Here is a 21,251-nt window from a genome sequence, read left to right as displayed (position 1 = left end):
GTATGATACTGTTGATGTATGTAGTGTATGATACTGTTGATGTATGTAGTGTATGATACTGTTGATGTATGTAGTGTATGATACTGTTGATGTATGTAGTGTATGATACTGTTGATGTATGTAGTGTATGATGCTGTTGATGTATGTAGTGTATGATACTGTTGATGTATGTAGTGTATGATATTGTTGATGTATGTAGTGTATGATACTGTTGATGTATGTAGTGTATGATACTGTTGATGTATGTAGTGTGTGATACTGTTGATGTATGTAGTGTATGATATTGTTGATGTATGTAGTGTATGATATTGTTGATGCATGTAGTGTATGATACTGTTGATGTATGTAGTGTATGATACTGTTGATGTATGTAGTGTATGATACTGTTGATGTATGTAGTGTATGATACTGTTGATGTATGTAGTGTATGATACTGTTGATGTATGTAGTGTATGATACTGTTGATGTATATAGTGTATGATATTGTTGATGTATGTAGTGTATGATACTGTTGATGTATGTAGTGTATGATACTGTTGATGTATGTAGTGTATGATACTACTGATGTGTGTAATGTATGACACTGTTGATGTATGTAGTGTATGATACTGCTGAAGTATGTAGTGTGTGATACTGTTGATGTATGTATTGTATGATACTGTTGATGTATGTAGTGTATGATACTGTTGATGTATGTAGTGTATGATACTGTTGATGTATGTAATGTATGATACTGTTGATGTATGTAGTGTATGATACTGTTGATGTATGTAGTGTATGATATTGTTGATGTATGTAGTGTATGATACTGTTGATGTATGTAATGTATGATACTGTTGATGTATGTAGTGTATGATACTGTTGATGTATGTAGTGTATGATACTGTTGATGTATGTAGTGTATGATACTGTTGATGTATGTAGTGTATGATACTGTTGATGTATGTAGTGTATGATACTGTTGATGTATGTAGTGTATGATACTGTTGATGTATGTAGTGTATGATACTGATGATGTATGTAGTGTATGATACTGTTGATGTATGTAGTGTATGATACTGTTGATGTATGTAGTGTATGATACTGTTGATGTATGTAGTGTATGATACTGTTGATGTATGTAGTGTATGATACTGATGATGTATGTAGTTTATATCATACCTACTTGTGATCTAGGTGTCTAGTAACTCAGTGGTACCGCGTTGCGCGTACAGCTGAAGGACCCGAGAGGAACCCTGGGTGGGGATGAGACGGACAAGGAAAAATAAGCCATATTGCTTGACTTATTTTGAATTAACCCTTTCGTGTTGATTGCAACAGGAAAAGCCTAGAGCAGAGGTTCGCAATATTTTCTGTGTCCCGCACCCCTGGGAAATGTTTGCTTAATATTGCACCTCCTACAAAAGTAATATCACATTTGAAGAAGAAGTAACATTTCTAACTTTTGAATCACAAATTGAACCAAATACAATACTGCGAGTGAACAAACTGAACTCTGTCGCATCCCCTGAAATGTCATCTCGCACCCTTTGGGTGTGTGCTAGGGTGCACGCACCACAACCTGGGGTGATAGCCTAGAGCTGTCACTCAACTCCCCCTGAGGTTATTTTCCATCTCTTATGGCTCGTTCTTGGTTATTGCATATATATATATATATATATATATATATATATATATATATATATATATATATATATATATATATATATATATATCGACTAGCCGGGGATCGAACCCGTGTTGTTTTATCCCGCCTTATGGTGAATGAAAAATTCACGACGCTCTAACCCACTGGACTATACAATCCTACCAAGAATCACGCACCCAGCAGAGCTAGGTGTTGTACCGTCATCCGAGGACATATGATGGTATGGGTGCCTCAGAGCTAATTTCATTCTACTCCCCGTTTGGTGTACTAGCCTCCACAAGCAGTATATATAATATTGTAACCACGAACGAGTGGTATTTAATGAATAACTGCACTGCGACTAGCCGGAGGATCGAACCCGTTTTGTTTTAGCCCACCTCATGCTGAGCGAAAATGCTCTGTCGCCCTAGTACTATGATTGTTTTGGTTCCCAGCCTTGACATAATTGGCAGCAACATATTCTGGAAACTGTGATCAATTTTATAAACTTGGTTTAACTTCAGTTGTTTTGCTCTATCTTCAACATTCAGCATATCCAGTTGTTGCAATTCATCCTGGCCTATATGCTCTCTTGGACTCAGGTCCAGGATGAATCTTACCATTTTGGTCTGGGTGATTTGCAGTCTATCTTTCATTTTTTTTTTTTTTTGTCAAGGCAGAGTACCATGAAGAGCAAGCGTAGTCCATATTCAAAGTTCAAAGTTTATTCTCTATAAAGATTACAATGTTGAATTTACAGAATTTGGTTGTTGTGTGGTTTACATGTAGTTAAATAATGATTACAGAGTGTACCACTAGAACACCTAGCATGGCTAGGCATTTCGGGCAGACTTAGTTTAATTCTTTATTTTAAAATATTACAAATTATGAGGTAAGTTGGTATTATGGCTAAGTGACTAAATACTAGTTTGTGAGTTTAGCAATGTGAATGCTTTTGTTTTGGCACAGTACATAGTTTCAGTATTGGAGTATCATAGGATTCATTATTTTAAGATTGAGATTAATATTTCTGCTTATGGTCAAATGGGTGTAAGTGTGAACCACCAGGTGGTATTCGTGTAGTTAGTTGATGGGGTTTATCAGGGAGATAAGATGTTTTCTAATGGTAGTTTTGAAGGTGATGAATGTGTCTGCAGTTCTAGAGTTCTCAGGTAGGGTGTTCCAGATTTTAGGGCCTTTGACATACATTGAATTTTTGTAAAGGTTTAGTCGGACATGGGGAATGTCGTAGAGATGTTTGTGTCTGGTGTTATGCCTGTGGGTTCTGTCACAACTATCAAGAAAGCGTTTTAGGTCACGGTTGATATTGGAGTTTAAGGTCCTGTAGATGTAGATTGCACAGTAGTAAGTGTGGATGTACTGAACAGGGAGTAAGTTTAGATCTATGAAGAGTAGGGGGGGGGGTTGCCAGGGATGGGATTTAGTGATTATTCTTACTGTAGCTTTTTGTTGGGTTATTATTGGCTTTAGGTGTGTTGCTGCAGTTGATCCCCAAGCACAAATAGCATAGGTGAGGTATGGATAAATAAGTGAGTGGTATAGTGTGAGAAGGGCATTTTGCGGCACGTAGTATCGTATCTTGGAGAGGATCCCAACTGTTTTGGATACTTTTTTGGTTATGTGTTGGATATGGGTGCTGAAATTCAGGTTGTTGTCAAGGTATAGGCCTAGGAATTTGTCCTCATTATGTCTGGTAATTAGAGTGTTGTCGATCTTAATGTTAATTTGTGCATCTCCTGCTCTGCTACCAAACATAATATAGTAGGTTTTGTCAGTGTTAAGCGTAAGTTTATTGGCTGTCATCCAAGTCGATATTTTGATCAGCTCCTCGTTAACAATGGTGTTGAGGGTGGCAAGATTAGGGTGAGAGATGACATAAGTCGTGTCGTCAGCAAAGAGAATGGGTTTCAGGTGTTGGGATACGTTTGGAAGATCATTGATGTATATGAGGAAGAGCAGGGGACCAAGGACACTTCCCTGCGGAACTCAGTATCAAGTGGCCGTGTTGTTGATGCTGTGTCTTTAATGGTAACATACAGGCCCGGTGGCCTGGTGGCTAAAGCTCCCGCTTCACACACGGAGGGCCCGGGTTCGATTCCCGGCGGGTGGAAACATTTCGACACGTTTCCTTACACCTGTTGTCCTGTTCACCTAGCAGCAAATAGGTACCTGGGTGTTAGTCGGCTGGTGTGGGTCGCATCCTAGGGGACAAGATTAAGGACCCCAATGGAAATAAGTTAGACAGTCCTCGATGACGCACTGACTTTCTTGGGTTATCCTGGGTGGCTAACCCTCCGGGGTTAAAAATCCGAACGAAATCTTAGTAAGGTAAGATTTGAAATAAGCAAGCGCATGGCCTCTTATACCGTAATGGTCAAGTTTGTGGAGTAGGATGTCGTGATCTCCTGTGTCAAAAGCTTTTCTTAGGTCAATAAAAATTCCTAGTGGATATTCCTTATTTTCCAATGCTGTGTAAAACAGATCTAGCATTTTTATGATTGCATCATTAGTGCTTTTATTTTTCCTAAATCCAAATTGGCAGGGGTTGAGTATGTTTTGTGCTGTTATAAATGAATATAGTCTCCTGTGCACGAGTTTCTCAAAGATTTTGGATAGCAATGGTAAGTTTGATATTGGCCTATAGTTGTTTAAGTCTGTAGGGTCACCACCTTTATGTATTGGTGTAACCCTTGCCATCTTGAGTAGTTTCGGGAAGGTGCTAGTTTCTAGTGACTTGTTAAAAAGTAATGAAATAGCATGCGAAAGGATATGGGCCGCTCGCTTGTACAGTAATGGTGGGACATTAGACAGATTCCCTGAGTTGTTTTTAAGTGACTTTATAATCTCGGTGACTTCCGAGGGCTCAGTTGGTGCAAGATAGATGGAATTTGGGAAATTCCCATCTACCTGTACGTAAATAAACTTATCAATGGAAATAAGTCGCTTTATCTAACTTTTTTGGGTTATCCTAGGTTCCTACACATATGCTGCTATGTATGATATTCTATGTAACTGTGTATACCAGAATAAACTTACTGACTTGCTGAACTGTATATAAAAGTTTACCAAGGTTTGTGAAGTGTTGCTTCAGAAAACGTAGAGCGGAGACTTTGATAGAAAACTTAGGTATTTAGCAGGGGATACACAAACATGTTAGTAACTTTATTTAGGTCCCGTACAGTTACACAATTATAGACCATTATCTAGAGGGACCATTACCATGGTCTTCTTTAACAGCGTATATGTAAATTACCTAGAATAACACATCCAATCAAAGACAGTGACATTTCTATTGGTGTCCTTATTTCCACTGTTAATTCTGTATTTAAGATAAATTAGGATAAGCTGTGTTCAGGCAACCTACAAATATTTTACTGACAGTAGCATATATTTCCTCATTGGTTCTGAAGACACGTATGTTTTATGCATGCGACAACGAAACATTATGTTAACAATGTAGAATAAACCTAGCATAATCCAATAAAGTGAAATTTATTTATTTCCATTGGCATCCTTATTGATTCTCATATTTAGGCATATTAGTGTGCCTGCCTCTCCTCCGCCGTCTCTAGTTGCTTGGTCTCCTCGGGCTGGACTGGAATATCTGCCTGTGGCTTTTGTAGCCTCCCTACATTACCTGCTTTTTTAAATGTATCAATCACAGCTTCGTCAACATCGTCTAACAGACTGTTCCAGAGGTTTATTGCTCTTGTGACATACCTTGCCTGGTTTTCCAGAGTACTCTGGCAGCCTGACCTATGGCCAGACATTCCCGGTGACTCACTTGTAAAGTCACTGGTTGGCGACATATCTTCATAATAAAGATACCCAGGTGTTGCACTGTCTTATTCATCAACTTGTCGGTATTGTATACCATTAATGTAATGATGCTTGTTTTACACACCAACGCCATGGAATCTTGGAATAAAGGATATCTGCTGCAACCCTATTTTTAACCTCTGGACCAACTCCTAGGCATGACCTACTTCCACTGGTGGGTCTCATCCACATATGATTATGCTTTCAACTGCTGTCCCTCTGCCTCTGCTGTACCTCCTGCCTCTGCTGTACCTCCTGCCTTTGTTATACCTCCTGCCTCTGTTGTGCATCTATCTCTCTTGTAGTAAATATTTTACTGAGTCTATGTAAACAGCAAATTAAGAAGACGTTCCTGTTGAGAGTATCGCAGTGTTGCTTAGTGCACTTGTCAGATAAATGACGAGAGGCTGACACTCTCACACCAATGAGTCGGATGTCACCACAGTATCACTGCCACCATCTATCTCACCCTCACGTATAAGATTCTTGCCGTGCTCCCAACATTGTGCCACTGCCCCCATAGTGCAAGTACCAGCGAACGGCTCTTGACGAAATTCCGTGTCAGGTTTTATCCCTGATGAAAAAAAAAATAAAAAGGATAGATTTTTGAAGAGAAAGTCAGTATTTATGTTACCAACTTTGCCGAGTGTCCTAGATATCTTAGAAAAGTTTTGTTAATTAGGACTCGTGTAAAGAGTGGTACTTGCAGTTGTCAGCATGTGCTGATGTATGAGCTCACTTATTCCTGGATGATTTTCGCTACCTTGTGATGAACATTTTTCAGTGATCAAATATTTGTGTGTTTGTATTGTTTACATATTTCAATAGAAGAGTCATGACGAGAGAGCTCGAGGGATCTCAAATACCGAGTGCCAGTTTTCTTGCTTTCAGAGTACGTTTGATTATTCATAGACCCCCAAGGATATTTTTTCGTGAGTGCTTCCACTTACTATATTGTTTTAACAAAATATTCAAGGACTACTGCATCAAGGTTCTTTTTTTTTACAACTAAACTTGCTCTTTGTTAATTCTCCGAGAAGTAGTGTTCCTTGATAGCGATATCCCTCTAGGATATTAAATCGCATTTATCATTAAAATTAGATACTTCTTAATGTGTGTGGCTACCCTGAATTTTATCACATTCTACGTGGTTAGACGTAATGCAATCTGTGAGTCGGAGATGCGAGACTTCAGTAGAAGGTGGATGGTACTAGGTATTCCGCTATACATTTACTAGCTACGGCACCTTGAACGGTTTCCTTCTAATATATCACACACAGACTTTGTGAAAAGGTTGCAGACATCATTATCATTCAAAAAACCCTAACAAGTTAAACATACCACAGACAAAGAAGATAAGGATCATAACGGATACAGACACAAATACAGTATAATGCAGTCCTTTACTGACAACGTTTCGGCCACACAGTAGGCTTTATGAAATCACAAACAGCCTCTCTACCCAGGAAGATCTGTCTGTGACTTGATCGCATAATACTGCATTTATTTCTTAATCATAGTGTCGAATCTTTTAGTATTTCTCTCTATAAGAAACATAAGCTCAGTGGACTTGTAGGAAGTCAATATAATATAGTACAGTAACAGCAACATAAAGTATTGTTCCAAGAGAACAGCCGGCGCTGACACACATAAAGATTTAATTTCAAATATGGGTCACTCAGGTGTAAGTTGGACACTGCTGGAACCCATCATCGTAATGTGCTGGATGTTCCACCAACAGTCGCATTAGACGAATTGGCAAATACTTTCACTTTAATCAGAAAAGATGTTTACTGCAAGGAGTCTGTTATTGATAAATTAGACACATGTCCAACACTTGGGTATCTTTACTGTGGAAACATTTCGCTACACAGTGGCTTCATCAGTCCAGTACAAAGAAGAATAGTGAGGGACTGATTACCTCAATCTCCTTCTGATCTTCACTATTCTTTGTATTGTACTGATGAAGCTACTGTGTGACGAAACGTTTCCACAGTAGAGAAACCCAAGTGTAGAATATATACCTAATTTATGAACTTGTCGGTTCTGTGAACCATTTATCTACAGTCCATTATTATATCTGCTGGTGATATTTCTTGCGTCAGGGGAAAATATCTGCCGACACAGACTTTGTTCCTGTGATGACCAGCTGAGTGGTTCAGCAACCCCTGACGTACCAAGGCTATGGGGGATGGGGGGGGAGTCCTTCCCCCATAGTACACTATCACTCCGAGCATCATCTACCGCACAACTCCAGTGACATACGTATATATTCTCACACTGCTGTACTCCCCTTCCCCTCAAGGAAGGTTCCTTGATGTTGGTGAGGGGCTCTTGATTTAGGGAATTGGATCTGTGCTCCAGTTCCCCGAATTAAGCCTGAATGCCTTCCACATCCCCCCCAGGCGCTGTATAATCCTCCGGGTTTAGCGCTTCCCCCTTGATTATAATAATAATAATAATAATAATGTACTCGCCTTGCTGTGTTTACCGAATTTGATCTTTAGCTCCTGGGCCCAACTCTCAACTTAGGTCAACTGATAAACTTACTTTCTAACCTCTTGGACGCAGCTATGTCTGTCTTAAAGAAAAAAAAAAGGCACAATACCGTGACTGGAACAAGACACACACAACCCGGACATAGGAGAGAAAAGCTTATGACAAGGTTTCGGTCCGACTTGGACACCATGTACAAGTCACACTATGACTTGTAAATGGTCCAAGTCAGACCAAAACGTCGTTATTTGTGTATGTCTTCCTTTTTTTTTTTTGTTAACCTTTGTAGGCAGCGTCTTTGCTGCCAAGTCTTCTACTATCCGTCTTTCATGTGTATACATTCCCATGTTCCTATTAATTATTCTTAGTTCAGAGTATCTTCGCGTTTGTGAATCCATGTCTTAAATATTCAGAAAACCATGCAGGTAGCCTTCCTATCACCCCGGCACGACTTTCCAGCTTGCCTCAGTAGCGTGTGGCACTGTGTCAACCACCTACTGCAGTCTAGGAATCTGCAATTTGCTTTTCTGACCAACGTCACTCTGTCATGGGCTACTGTTGAAGTTAAGAACATAAGAACATAAGAACGAAGGAACACTGCAACAGGCCTACTGGCCCATGCGAGGCAGGTCCAAGTCTCCTACTGGCTTAAGCCAATGCACCCAACCTAGTCAGGTCAGGTCACCTTGACTTAAGGTAGGAACACGGCAACCGTCCTGGTAGCACAAGCTAATCAGATCCAACTCACACCCACCCACACCCACTCATGTATTTATCCAACCTATTTTTAAAGCTACACAACGTTCTGGCCTCTAGGACTGTACTTGGGAGTTTGTTCCACTCATCCACAACTCTATTACCAAACCAGTACTTTCCTATATCCTTCCTGAATCTAAATTTTTCTAACTTAAAACCATTGCTGCGAGTCCTGTCTAGGCTAGATATTTTCAGCACACTATTTACATCCCCTTTATTTATTCCTGTCTTCCATTTATACACCTCAATCATATCCCCCCTAATTCTACGTCTTTCTAGAGAGTGCAGATTCAGGGCCCTTAGTCTATCCTCATAGGGAAGGTTTCTGATACATGGGATCAACTTTGTCATCCTCCTTTGTACATTTTCCAGAGCATTTATATCCATTCCGTAATACGGTGACCAAAACTGTGCAACATAATCTAAATGAGGCCTAACCAAGGATGTATAGAGTTGAAGAACAACCTGAGTCATGACTTGCCATTGTTGAAGTGAGTCATGACTAACTGTTGTTGCAGTTATGCTGGTATACTAGTCTGTCTTTGGAGTCTCTCATTATGTTTCACAGGCATATTTTTCAGGTATACTTGTCAGGTACACTCGTCGAGTGAGTGTCAGGTATACTTGTCAGGTATACCTACTAGGTATGTGTCGGATACATTTGTCAGGAATATGTATCAGCGCTAGTCTCGTGTATTAATTCTGCCATCACATGACACAGGACATTCGCCAATATTGGCATTACATCAGCCTCGGCCGTTCCACTGTCTCCAGTATTGTTGTATATCTGAGTCGGTTGTGTGTTCAGTGCTTCAACTCGTTGCAATGTAGTTTCTGATGTGCCCATTCCTCACGGTAAGTACCATTACTGCCTCTTTTGTTGTCTCAGTGTTTGTCAGTTCGGAGTGTGGGGTCTCCCCGCCCTTTGTTCATCATCGGATGCTGGTTTTCTTTTGGTTATTGAAATGCAGTGCAATATTTAGCTCAGTTGTGGTATTCCATCTGGCTGCTGCACCACCAGCCTGGAGGGTTAGACAACGAGCCGTGGTAAGCACTTCTCCATGAATAATAATAATAAATAATAGAATAAGTTTGATTCTTTCATCATCTTGGATAGTTTTACCATTTTTTATATTAATTTTTTGCTTTACTTCTTATCTGTCTCTGCTGCTGCTTGCTGCTTCTCTACTCTTTTGTAAATATTGTTGTCTATTTCCTTCATGCTGACCTCTCAGTGTCTAAGCCCCTCCCCCCCCCAACACAGGTCTCCATGACTCGCATAATGTCAACATCACTTTAACTTCACGCACTCTGAAAAATTCATCTATTGATGAATAGCGTCTCCGCTATGTTCATACTGCCAGGAGCATTTCCACTCACTTTTCATCGCAGGCTTGAGAAAGTAAGGACTGCATGACCCACTCTGGTGGGTTATTGACCACCTGGTGTGGGTCATTAACCCACTCCCGTTACACCTAGGTGTCGTGACCACCCACTACAGTGGGTTATTGACCTGTCTTTACACATTCCAGTGGTTATTGGGGTACGATGAGTATGGGCGTGTGGGGGTCCCACAAGGGTGGGTGTGGGGGTATGTGGGGTCCCACAAGGGTGGGTGTGGGCGTGTGGGGGTCCCACAAGGGTGAGTGTGGGCGTTGGTCTCGGAGCCGCTGCTGCTGCTACTACAGCTGCTGCTGCTACTACAGCTGCTGCTGCTACGCCTTCTACAGCTGCTGCTGCTACGCCTTCTACAGCTGCTGTTATTTGTTGTAAGCTACAGTGACAATTTAGTATTTTATCACCGAGTTGTATCGACATTTTTATGTATTTTAAGGCAATTTATATTTTGAAAAGATCACTTTAAAAATATGTTATGAAAATTGAAGCAGTCATTAGCGACATGAAAATTGAGAGTTGCTTGACGTGGGTCATGCTTAACAAGACCCAATTTACCAGCCTAGTAATTGCCAATTCATCTGCGTAAATAGAAACCTGCATAACAAGCCACCTGCGTAACAAGCCACCTGTGTAACAAGCCACCTGTGTAACAAGCCACCTGTATAATACCTGGAGGGTCTTCCGGGGGTCAGTGCCGGTCCATGATCAGGCCTTGTGGTGGATCAGAGCCTGATCAACCAGGCTGTTACTGCTGGCCGCACGTAATCCAATGTACGAATCATAGCCCGGCTGGTCAGGTACTGACTTTAGGTGCTTGTCCAGTGCCTGCTTGAAGACAGCCAGGGGTCTATTGGTAATTCCCCTGATGTATGCTGGGAGGCAGTTGAACAGTCTTGGGCCCCTGATACTTACTGTGTTGTCTCTTATCGTGAACTCCAGGTGCTAGTGGCACCCCTGCTTTTCACTGGGGGGATGTTGCATCGTCTGCCGAGGCTTTTGCTTTTGTAGGGAGTGATTTTCGTGTGTACTAGTCCCTCTAGGATTTTCCAGGTGTATATAATCATGTATCTCTCCCTCCTACGTTCTAGGGAGTACAGGTTTAGGAACTTCAAGCGTTCCCAGTAATTGAGGCGTTTTATCGTAGTTATGTGTGCCGTGAAGGTTCTCTGTACATTTTCTAGGTCAGCAGTTTCGCCTGCCTTGAAAGGGGCTGTTAGTGTGCAGCAATATTCCAGCCTAGACAGAACAAATGATTTGAAGAGAATCATCATTGGCTTTGAAGGTTCTCGTTATATATCCTATAATTTTTCTAGCAAATGTGGAGATAAGTGTTGTGAGCTATGAACAAGCTAGAAGCCACCTGCGTAACAAGCTACCACTGTAACAAGCCACCTCCACAAGTCATCTGCGTAATAAGTGCATTACAAGCTCTCTGCGTAACAAGTCAATCCATGTAACAAGTCACCTGTGACATCTGTGACTAGTTTCGAGAGCTTTCCTACTTTGGCAGCCCGGCCTGGGCCAGGCTTCTTTGGCGCTTGCCTGCTCAATCAGGTTGTTAGTAAATTAGACACATGTGCAACACCTGGGTATCTTTAATGATACCCAAGCGTTGCACATGTGTCTAATTTATCAATTTCTCGGTTCTGTGAACCATTCATCTACATTACAGGTTGTTGGTGTTGGCAGCCCGCTGGTCGATATGTCCATCACAGTCTGGTTGATCTGGTATTTATTACTACGTAAAATAATGTAATACAGTACCGACAAGTTGATGAATAATATACATGTGTAACACCTGTGTATCTCTATTATGAAGACGTGTAGCCAACCAGTGACATTTCAAACTCATTACGGAACTAATGAAACCGGAGACAGTGGAAGATGAGGTAATCAGTCCCTCAACCTTATTATAAATTGTTTTCAGTTTCGTGGCCAGGATCGATCTGAAGCAGAGGCAGGAGACTGAATGTCTGTGTAGTGAAGGCAGAAGAGAGGTGCAGAAGTTGAAGGTGCCGTCACATGTGTGCGGTCATGCCTAACTCTTGGACATGATTTCTTTCCACTGATGGGTTCCGCCCACCTGTCAGGACACCTCCGCCCACCTGTCAGGACACCTCCGCCCACCTGTCAGGACACCTCCGCCCACCTGTCAGGACACATCCACCTCTCATCGTCTTTCCGCTCTAAGTTAAAACAGACTTGTGAAAGTAATGCTTTTCTATAAAGGTTGTAATTCAGCGTCTCACTAGATATTAAAAACTTTGGTGATGTGTGTTGTTAGTCACTGCTCTGTAAGTTTGCCAGCGCTCTACTGCCTCTAATGTTAGTCACTGCTCTGTAAGTTTGCCGGCGTCTACTGCCTCCATTGTTAGTCACTGCTCTGTAAGTTTGCCGGCGTCTACTGCCTCCAATGTTAGTCACTGCTCTGTAAGTTTGCCAGCGCTCTACTGCCTCCAATGTTAGTCACTGCTCTGTAAGTTTGCCGGCGCTCTACTGCCTCCAATGTTAGTCACTGCTCTGTAAGTTTGCCGGCGCTCTACTGCCTCCATTGTTAGTCACTGCTCTGTAAGTTTGCCGGCGTCTACTGCCTCCATTGTTAGTCACTGCTCTGTAAGTTTGCCAGCGCTCTACTGCCTCCAATGTTAGTCACTGCTCTGTAAGTTTGCCAGCGCTCTACTGCCTCCATTGTTAGTCACTGCTCTGTAAGTTTGCCAGCGCTCTACTGCCTCCATTGTTAGTCACTGCTCTGTAAGTTTGCCAGCGCTCTACTGCCTCCATTGTTAGTCACTGCTCTGTAAGTTTGCCAGCGCTCTACTGCCTCTAATGTTAGTCACTGCTCTGTAAGTTTGCCAGTGCTCTACTGCCTCTAATGTTAGTCACTGCTCTGTAAGTTTGCCGGCGTCTACTGCGTCCAATGTTAGTCACTGCTCTGTAAGTTTGCCGGCGCTCTACTGCCTCCAATGTTAGTCACTGCTCTGTAAGTTTGCCGGCGCTCTACTGCCTCCAATGTTAGTCACTGCTCTGTAAGTTTGCCGGCGCTCTACTGCCTCCGATGTTAGTCACTGCTCTGTTAGTTTGCCAGCGCTCTACTGCCTCTAATGTTAGTCACTGCTCTGTAAGTTTGCCGGCGTCTACTACCTCCAATGTTAGTCACTGCTCTGTAAGTTTGCCGGCGCTCTACTGCCTCCATTGTTAGTCACTGCTTTGTAAGTTTGCCAGCGCTCTACTGCCTCCATTGTTAGTCATTGCTCTGTAAGTTTGCCAGCGCTCTACTGCCTCCAATGTTAGTCACTGCTCTGTAAGTTTGCCAGCTCTCTACTGCCTCCAATGTTAGTCACTGCTCTGTAAGTTTGCCGGCGCTCTACTGCCTCCAATGTTAGTCACTGCTCTGTAAGTTTGCCGGCCCTCTACTGCCTCCAATGTTAGTCACTGCTCTGTAAGTTTGCCGGCGCTCTACTGCCTCCAATGTTAGTCACTGCTCTGTAAGTTTGCCGGCGCTCTACTGCCTCCAGTGTTAGTCACTGCTCTGTAAGTTTGCCGGCGCTCTACTGCCCCCAATGTTAATCACTGCTCTGTAAGTTTGCCAGCGCTCTACTGCTCCAATGTTAGTCACTGCTCTGTAAGTTTGCCGGCGCTCTACTGCCTCCAATGTTAGTCACTGCTCTGTAAGTTTGCCGGCCCTCTACTGCCTCCAATGTTAGTCACTGCTCTGTAAGTTTGCCGGCGCTCTACTGCCTCCAATGTTAGTCACTGCTCTGTAAGTTTGCCAGCGCTCTACTACCTCCAATGTTAGTCACTGCTCTGTAAGTTTGCCGGCGCTCTACTGCCTCCATTGTTAGTCACTGCTATGTAAGTTTGCCAGCGCTCTACTGCCTCCATTTTTAGTCACTGCTCTGTAAGTTTGCCAGCGCTCTACTGCCTCTAATGTTAGTCACTGCTCTGTAAGTTTGCCAGCGCTCTACTGCCTCCAATGATAGTCACTGCTCTGTAAGTTTGCCATTGCTCTACTGCCTCCAATGTTAGTCACTGCTCTGTAAGTTTGCCGGCGCTCTACTGCCTCCAATGTTAGTCACTGCTCTGTAAGTTTGCCGGCCCTCTACTGCCTCCAATGTTAGTCACTGCTCTGTAAGTTTGCCGGCGCTCTACTGCCTCCAATGTTAGTCACTGCTCTGTAAGTTTGCCGGCGTCTACTGCCTCCAATGTTAGTCACTGCTCTGTAAGTTTGCCGGCGCTCTACTGCCTCCAATGTTAATCATTGCTCTGTAAGTTTGCCAGCGCTCTACTGCCTCCAATGTTAGTCATTGCTCTGTAAGTTTGCCAGCGCTCTACTGCCTCCAATGTTAGTCACTGCTCTGTAAGTTTGCCGGCGCTCTACTGCCTCCAATGTTAGTCACTGCTCTGTAAGTTTGCCGGCGCTCTACTGCCTCCAATGTTAGTCACTGCTCTGTAAGTTTGCCAGCGCTCTACTGCCTCCAATGTTAGTCATTGCTCTGTAAGTTTGCCAGCGCTCTACTGCCTCCAGTGTTAGTCATTGCTCTGTAAGTTTGCCGGCGCTCTACTGCCTCCAATGTTAGTCACTGCTCTGTAAGTTTGCCGGCGCTCTACTGCCTCCAATGTTAGTCACTGCTCTGTAAGTTTGCCGGCGCTCTACTGCCTCCAATGTTAGTCACTGCTCTGTAAGTTTGCCGGCGCTCTACTGCCTCCAATGTTAGTCACTGCTCTGTAAGTTTGCCGGCGCTCTACTGCCTCCAATGTTAGTCACTGCTCTGTAAGTTTGCCGGGGCTCTACTGCCTCCATTGTTAGTCACTGCTCTGTAAGTTTGCCAGCGCTCTACTGCCTCCAATGTTAGTCACTGCTCTGTAAGTTTGCCAGCGCTCTACTGCCTCTAATGTTAGTCACTGCTCTGTAAGTTTGCCGGCGCTCTACTGCCTCCAATGTTAGTCACTGCTCTGTAAGTTTGCCAGCGCTCTACTGCCTCCAATGTTAGTCACTGCTCTGTAAGTTTGCCGGCGCTCTACTGCATCCAATGTTAGTCACTGCTCTGTAAGTTTGCCGGCCCTCTACTGCCTCTAATGTTAGTCACTGCTCTGTAAGTTTGCCGGCGTCTACTGCCTCCAATGTTAGTCACTGCTCTGTAAGTTTGCCGGCGTCTACTGCCTCCAATGTTAGTCACTGCTCTGTAAGTTTGCCAGCGCTCTACTGCCTCCAATGTTAGTCACTGCTCTGTAAGTTTGCCAGCGCTCTACTGCCTCCAATGTTAGTCACTGCTCTGTAAGTTTCCCCTTGCTCTACGGCCTCCAATGTTAGTCACTGCTCTGTAAGTTTGCCGGCGCTCTACTGCCTCCAATGTTAGTCACTGCTCTGTAAGTTTGCCGGCGCTCTACTGCCTCCATTGTTAGTCACTGTTCTGTAAGTTTGCCAGCGCTCTACTGCCTCCAATGTTAGTCACTGCTCTGTAAGTTTGCCAGCGCTCTACTGCCTCCAATGTTAGTCACTGCTCTGTAAGTTTGCCAGCGCTCTACTGCCTCCAATGTTAGTCACTGCTCTGTAAGTTTGCCGGCGCTCTACTGCCTCCAATGTTAGTCACTGCTCTATAAGTTTGCCGGCGCTCTACTGCCTCCAGTGTTAGTCACTGCTCTGTAAGTTTCCCGGGGCTCTACTGCCTCCATTGTTAGTCCCTGCTCTGTAAGTTTGCCAGCGCTCTACTGCCTCTAATGTTAGTCACTGCTCTGTAAGTTTGCCGGCGCTCTACTGCCTCCAATGTTAGTCACTGCTCTGTAAGTTTGCCGGGGCTCTACTGCCTCCATTGTTAGTCACTGCTCTGTAAGTTTGCCAGCGCTCTACTGCCTCTGTTAGTCACTGCTCTGTAAGTTTGCCGGCGCTCTGCTGCCTCCAATGTTAGTCACTGCTCTGTAAGTTTGCCGGCGCTCTACTGCCTCTAATGTTAGTCACTGCTCTGTAAGTTTGCCAGCGCTCTACTGCCTCTAATGTTAGTCACTGCTCTGTAAGTTTGCCAGCGCTCTACTGCCTCCAATGTTAGTCACTGCTCTGTAAGTTTGCCGGCGCTCTACTGCCTCCAGTGTTAGTCACTGCTCTGTAAGTTTGCCAGCGCTCTACTGCCTCCAATGTTAGTCACTGCTCTGTAAGTTTGCCAACGCTCTACTGCCTCCAATGTTAGTCACTGCTCTGTAAGTTTGCCGGCGCTCTACTGCCTCTAATGTTAGTCACTGCTCTGTAAGTTTGCCAGCGCTCTACTGCCTCCAATGTTAGTCACTGCTCTGTAAGTTTGCCAGCGCTCTACTACCTCCAATGTTAGTCACTGCTCTGTAAGTTTGCCGGCGCTCTACTGCCTCCAGTGTTAGTCACTGCTCTGTAAGTTTGCCAGCGCTCTACTACCTCAAATGTTAGTCACTGCTCTGTAAGTTTGCCGGCGCTCTACTGCCTCCAATGTTAGTCACTGCTCTGTAAGTTTGCCGGCGCTCTACTGCCTCCAATGTTAGTCACTGCTCTGTAAGTTTGCCAGCGCTCTACTGCCTCCAATGTTAGTCACTGCTCTGTAAGTTTGCCAGCATTCTGCTGCCTCCGGTGTTAGTCACTGCTATGCTGCCTCCTGTGTTAATCACTGCTGTGCTGCCTCCGGTGTTAGTCACTGCTGTGCTGCCTCCGGTGTTAGTCACTGCTCTGCTCCCTCAGGTGTTAGTCACTGCTCTGCTCCTTCCGGTGTTAGTCACTGCTCTGCTGCCTCCGGTGTTAGTCACTGCTCTGCTCCCTCCGGTGTTAGTCACTGCTGTGCTGCCTCCGGTGTTAGTCACTGCTGTGCTGCCTCCTTGGTATAGAAGTAGTTCTGTATTTTTTAATGCCAGTGGAATTTCACCTCAGCTCTTTCTCAAAAGAGCACTGAGTGCTCGTGATACTTGACACATCTTTGACGGCCTCGGAGTGAGGACCAACGCTGCTTCAGTGGGAAGACAAGTGACTTGATTAGAAGGTAATTCACTTGTGTAACAAGTCACCTGCATAACAAGTTGACTCACCTGCGTAAGCAGTGCCACAAGCAGGAGTGCCAGTCGTAGTATCATAAGTGAGCCTCGCATCATCCAGGTCGCCTGTAACAACACAAAACAAACTTGTATTAAATTAAGCAAATTTGAGGTGAGTTTACACACACACACACACACACCCATACTGGAGTATGCAGCACCAGTTTGGAACCCACACCTGGTCAAGCACGTCAAGAAATTAGAGAAAGTGCAAAGGTTTGCAACAAGGCTAGTTCCGGAGCTCAGGGGAATGTCCTACGAAGAAAGGTTGAGGGAAATCGGACTGACGACACTGGAGGACAGGAGGGTCAGGGGAGACATGATAACGACATACAAAATACTGCGTGGAATAGATAAGGTGGACAGAGACAGGTTGTTCCAGAGAGGGGACACAGAAACAAGGGGTCACAACTGGAAGCTGAAAACTCAGACGAGTCACAGGGATGTTAGGAAGTGTTTCTTCAGTCATAGAGTCGTCAGGAAGTGGAATAGCTTAGCAAGTGATGTAATGGAGGCAGGAACCATACATGGCTTTAAGACGAGGTACGACAAAGCTCAGGAAGCAGAGAGAGAAAGAGGACCTAGTAGCGATCAGTGAAGAGGCGGGGCCAGGAGCTGAGTATCGATCCCTGCAACCACAATTAGGTGAGTACACACACACACACACACACACATATATATATATATATATATATATATATATATATATATATATATATATATATATAATGCCGTGCCGAACAGGTAAAAACTTGCTATTTTGGCTTAACTAGCAACGCTCTTCTTGCCGAATAAGGCAAGCGAAAATTTGTATATGCAATAATTTCGAAAAAATCATTGTGAACCTAACGAAAGAAATATATTTCATTGTGTTTGTTTATTATTAAATTATTGTAAACTTATGTAAACTATATTTAGTTGGAATAAGCTAAATTAAGTTGAGCTTGTTATAATAAGATTAGGTAAGTTTTCTAAGGCTCTTTTGGTACAAAATTATTATTTTTTTACATTAACATGGATGAAAAAAAAATCTTTAAATGTATAAGAGAAAATTTTTAGAAAGGACTTAATTTTAAATGAGTACTTGCTAACTGACCAATTTTACGTATTCGGCACGACATATATATGTGTGTGGAGCGTGCGTTCTATGATGCCGCTACTTACATATTCTCAAAATAATGGTGTGGAATCCGTAGACTTGCACATTCCAGTTATACCCTCTGTCCCCAGATAGGGAGCCAAGGCCGGGTCACCACTACTTGGAAAAGACCCGAGCCGGGAGAATACCGGCGAATAAAAAAAAAAAAGAATTATACACCCTGCTTACCAACAGGAGTTATACATGACATGAATATAATAATAATAGTAATAACAATAATGTGGCAAGCGGAGTCCAAGGATAATGTTAGAGGCAGTGTGGAGGTGAGGGAGACGTAGATGACACTGGTAACATAACCACTGTGACACTGGTAACATAACCACTGTGACACTGGTAACATAACCACTGTGACACTGGTAACATAACCACTGTGACAGTGATGTGGTGCAGCACTTGAAGACATGGTGACAGGTAGACAGGACCCACTAGAAGAAATAGATCATGCCCATAAGGTGAGCCAGATGTTAGTAATGGAGTTATAGAAGATATTCTCTCTACCAAGATTCCACAATGCTGTTGTGTCATTAAAGGCACGGTATACTTCCACCAGTGGGCCCTGTCCACCTGTGATGAAGTCTTCAACTGCTGCATCTTACCACTACTTCCTCTGGCTCCAGTATAGAGATATCCATCCTCACGCTTCTGTATTAGATTGAAAAAAAAACAGTTTGTTGCGCAGGCGTAACATCTGGTCAGTAAACGTGCCCAGGTGATGCACATGTGGTTTTTTTTTACTCATCTACTTGCTGATATTTTATACCATTGATCTGAGTGTGTCAAGAATATTTATTCTAACTTCGCAGTAGGAAGTTTTGAACACGTTTCTTGAGCTGTAATGTAACACTCTTCATCTCTCTTAAAAACTGATGATCATGTCTCCTCTTCAACTTGAATGAGATCTCTACCTCATCTATGTTGTCATCATCTTCAGTCTTCCGTGACACATCACTTCCTACTATCATAACTGATCCTATTCAATGGTATTACGTTTTCATTCTTGTGTTTCATAATGACCCGATTCTTTGAGGAGTAAAACTCGTACTACATATGTGCAAAACAACCACGAGGGGAGTTGAATGATAGCTCTAAGCCTTTCATGATGCAATCAACACATCAAGAGCTTGCAATGTTGCAGGAAAGAGGAGGAAGTCCAAGCAAATACGATCACAGGAAGCGTGTGGAAAACACGCTTTCTCTGATCGTATTTGCTTGAACCTCCTCCTTTTTTCTGCAACACTGCAAACTCCTGATGGTGTGTTGATTGCAACACCAAATGCCTATAGGTATCATTCAACTCCTGCCATGGTTGCATCTTGTATCGTTTGTTCGCGATTTTTGAATAATCTATATATATATATATATATATATATATATATATATATATATATATATATATATATATATATATATATATTTATTTATTTATTTATTTATTATTATCACACTGGCCGATTCCCACCAAGGCAGGGTGGCCCGAAAAAGAAAAACTTTCAGCATCATTCACTCCATCACTGTCTTGCCAGAAGGGTGCTTTACACTACAGCTTTTAAACTGCAACATTAACACCTAATACTCTATATAAATAAATAAATAAATAAATAAATATATATATATATATATATATATATATATATATATATATATATATATATATATATATATCAATAATAACAGTGAACTAGCCAAGGAGTCGAACCCATGCTGTTGTGGCCCGCCTCATGGTGAGCGAAAACGCATGACGCTTTAGTAACAATAATAATATCTTTATTTACTACAAGTACATGTACAAGGTATACAGACCATAGCTGACATCAATGACATACTACTATACAGAAAGCCCCTTGTTATGTTGAGCATTTCGGGCACATTAGGTCAGTGTCCCAGGATACGACCCACACCAGTCGACTAACACCCAGGTACCCATTTAACTGATGGGGAACATAGACAACAGGTGGAAAGAAACACGCCCAATGTTTGTACTCTGGCTGGGAATGGAACCCAGGCCCTCGCCGTGTGAAGGGAGTAGCGTTAGCCACCAGAGCCCCACTAGACCAGTCTAGTGGTCTAAAGCGTCATGCGTTTTCGCTCACCATGAGACGGGCCAAAACAGCATGAGTTCGACTCCTTGGCTAGCTCAGTGTTGTTATTAATCAACATCACTTGTTTCGTGGGTATATATATATATATATATATATATATATATATATATCTATATATATATATATATATATATATATATATATATATATATATATATACACACACACACACACACAAAACAACCACTGTGAAAGAATAGCGAAATTCCAAGCGCTTTCGTGACTTCTCACATTATCAAGGAACTATAAAAAACAAAACATCAAAGGAAGGCATATAAAGAGTCAAGACTACACCTCACCATCACGTCACCACAACAAAACTACCAGTTTGACCGTAAGGTCAAACTGGTAAAAGTCTCGAACTAAGATTAAACAACATAAATACAGCATAAGAACTGGTCAAGATTCTAATGCTCTATTTGTTCACGTGAGAGATTTTAACCACCCAATTGATTTTCAAAATGCTGAGAAAGTTGTATCAAGCAAATCTGTGGTCGACAGGAATATAATTGAATCATGTTTCATAAAAAGCAGTTTGAAAATAATATGAATATTTCCTTTGTTTTATATAAATTGGATTCATTTATAATTAATAAACTTTGGGAAGAATTTAATGATACATTAGACAATAAATCTTAATTCTTGGGTAGGGTATTAGGTGTGTTTCAAAAAGACGGGTGTCGTCACGCGTGTGTGAGGTGTAGCATTGTTGTGGTGACGTGATGGTGAGGTGTAGTCTTGACTCTTTATATGCCTTCCTTTGATGTTTTGTTTTTTATAGTTCTCTGATAATGTGAGAAGTCACGAAAGCGCTTGGAATTTCGCTATTCTT

The 21,251-nt window shown here is 42.6% G+C and overlaps 1 protein-coding gene across 3 annotated transcripts in view; it reads right to left on the bottom strand.

Moving 5' to 3' along the window:
* Positions 1-21,251, bottom strand: part of LOC128696659 (inter-alpha-trypsin inhibitor heavy chain H5) — a 254,124-nt gene that overhangs the window by 84,375 nt on the left and 148,498 nt on the right. For all 3 annotated transcript variants that reach the window (XM_053787984.2, XM_053787985.2, XM_053787986.2), the window contains exon 2: positions 17,156-17,227. In XM_053787984.2, coding sequence (XP_053643959.2) covers positions 17,156-17,218 — 63 coding nt within the window. In that variant the 5' untranslated portion in view covers positions 17,219-17,227. The remainder of the gene's footprint in view (positions 1-17,155; positions 17,228-21,251) is intronic.

This window comes from Cherax quadricarinatus, chromosome 46 (genome assembly GCF_038502225.1).
Source record: "Cherax quadricarinatus isolate ZL_2023a chromosome 46, ASM3850222v1, whole genome shotgun sequence".
Taxonomy (NCBI): domain Eukaryota; kingdom Metazoa; phylum Arthropoda; class Malacostraca; order Decapoda; family Parastacidae; genus Cherax; species Cherax quadricarinatus.
Note: the sequence above shows the minus strand (reverse complement) of the source record. Positions and strands in the feature narration are given on the sequence as shown.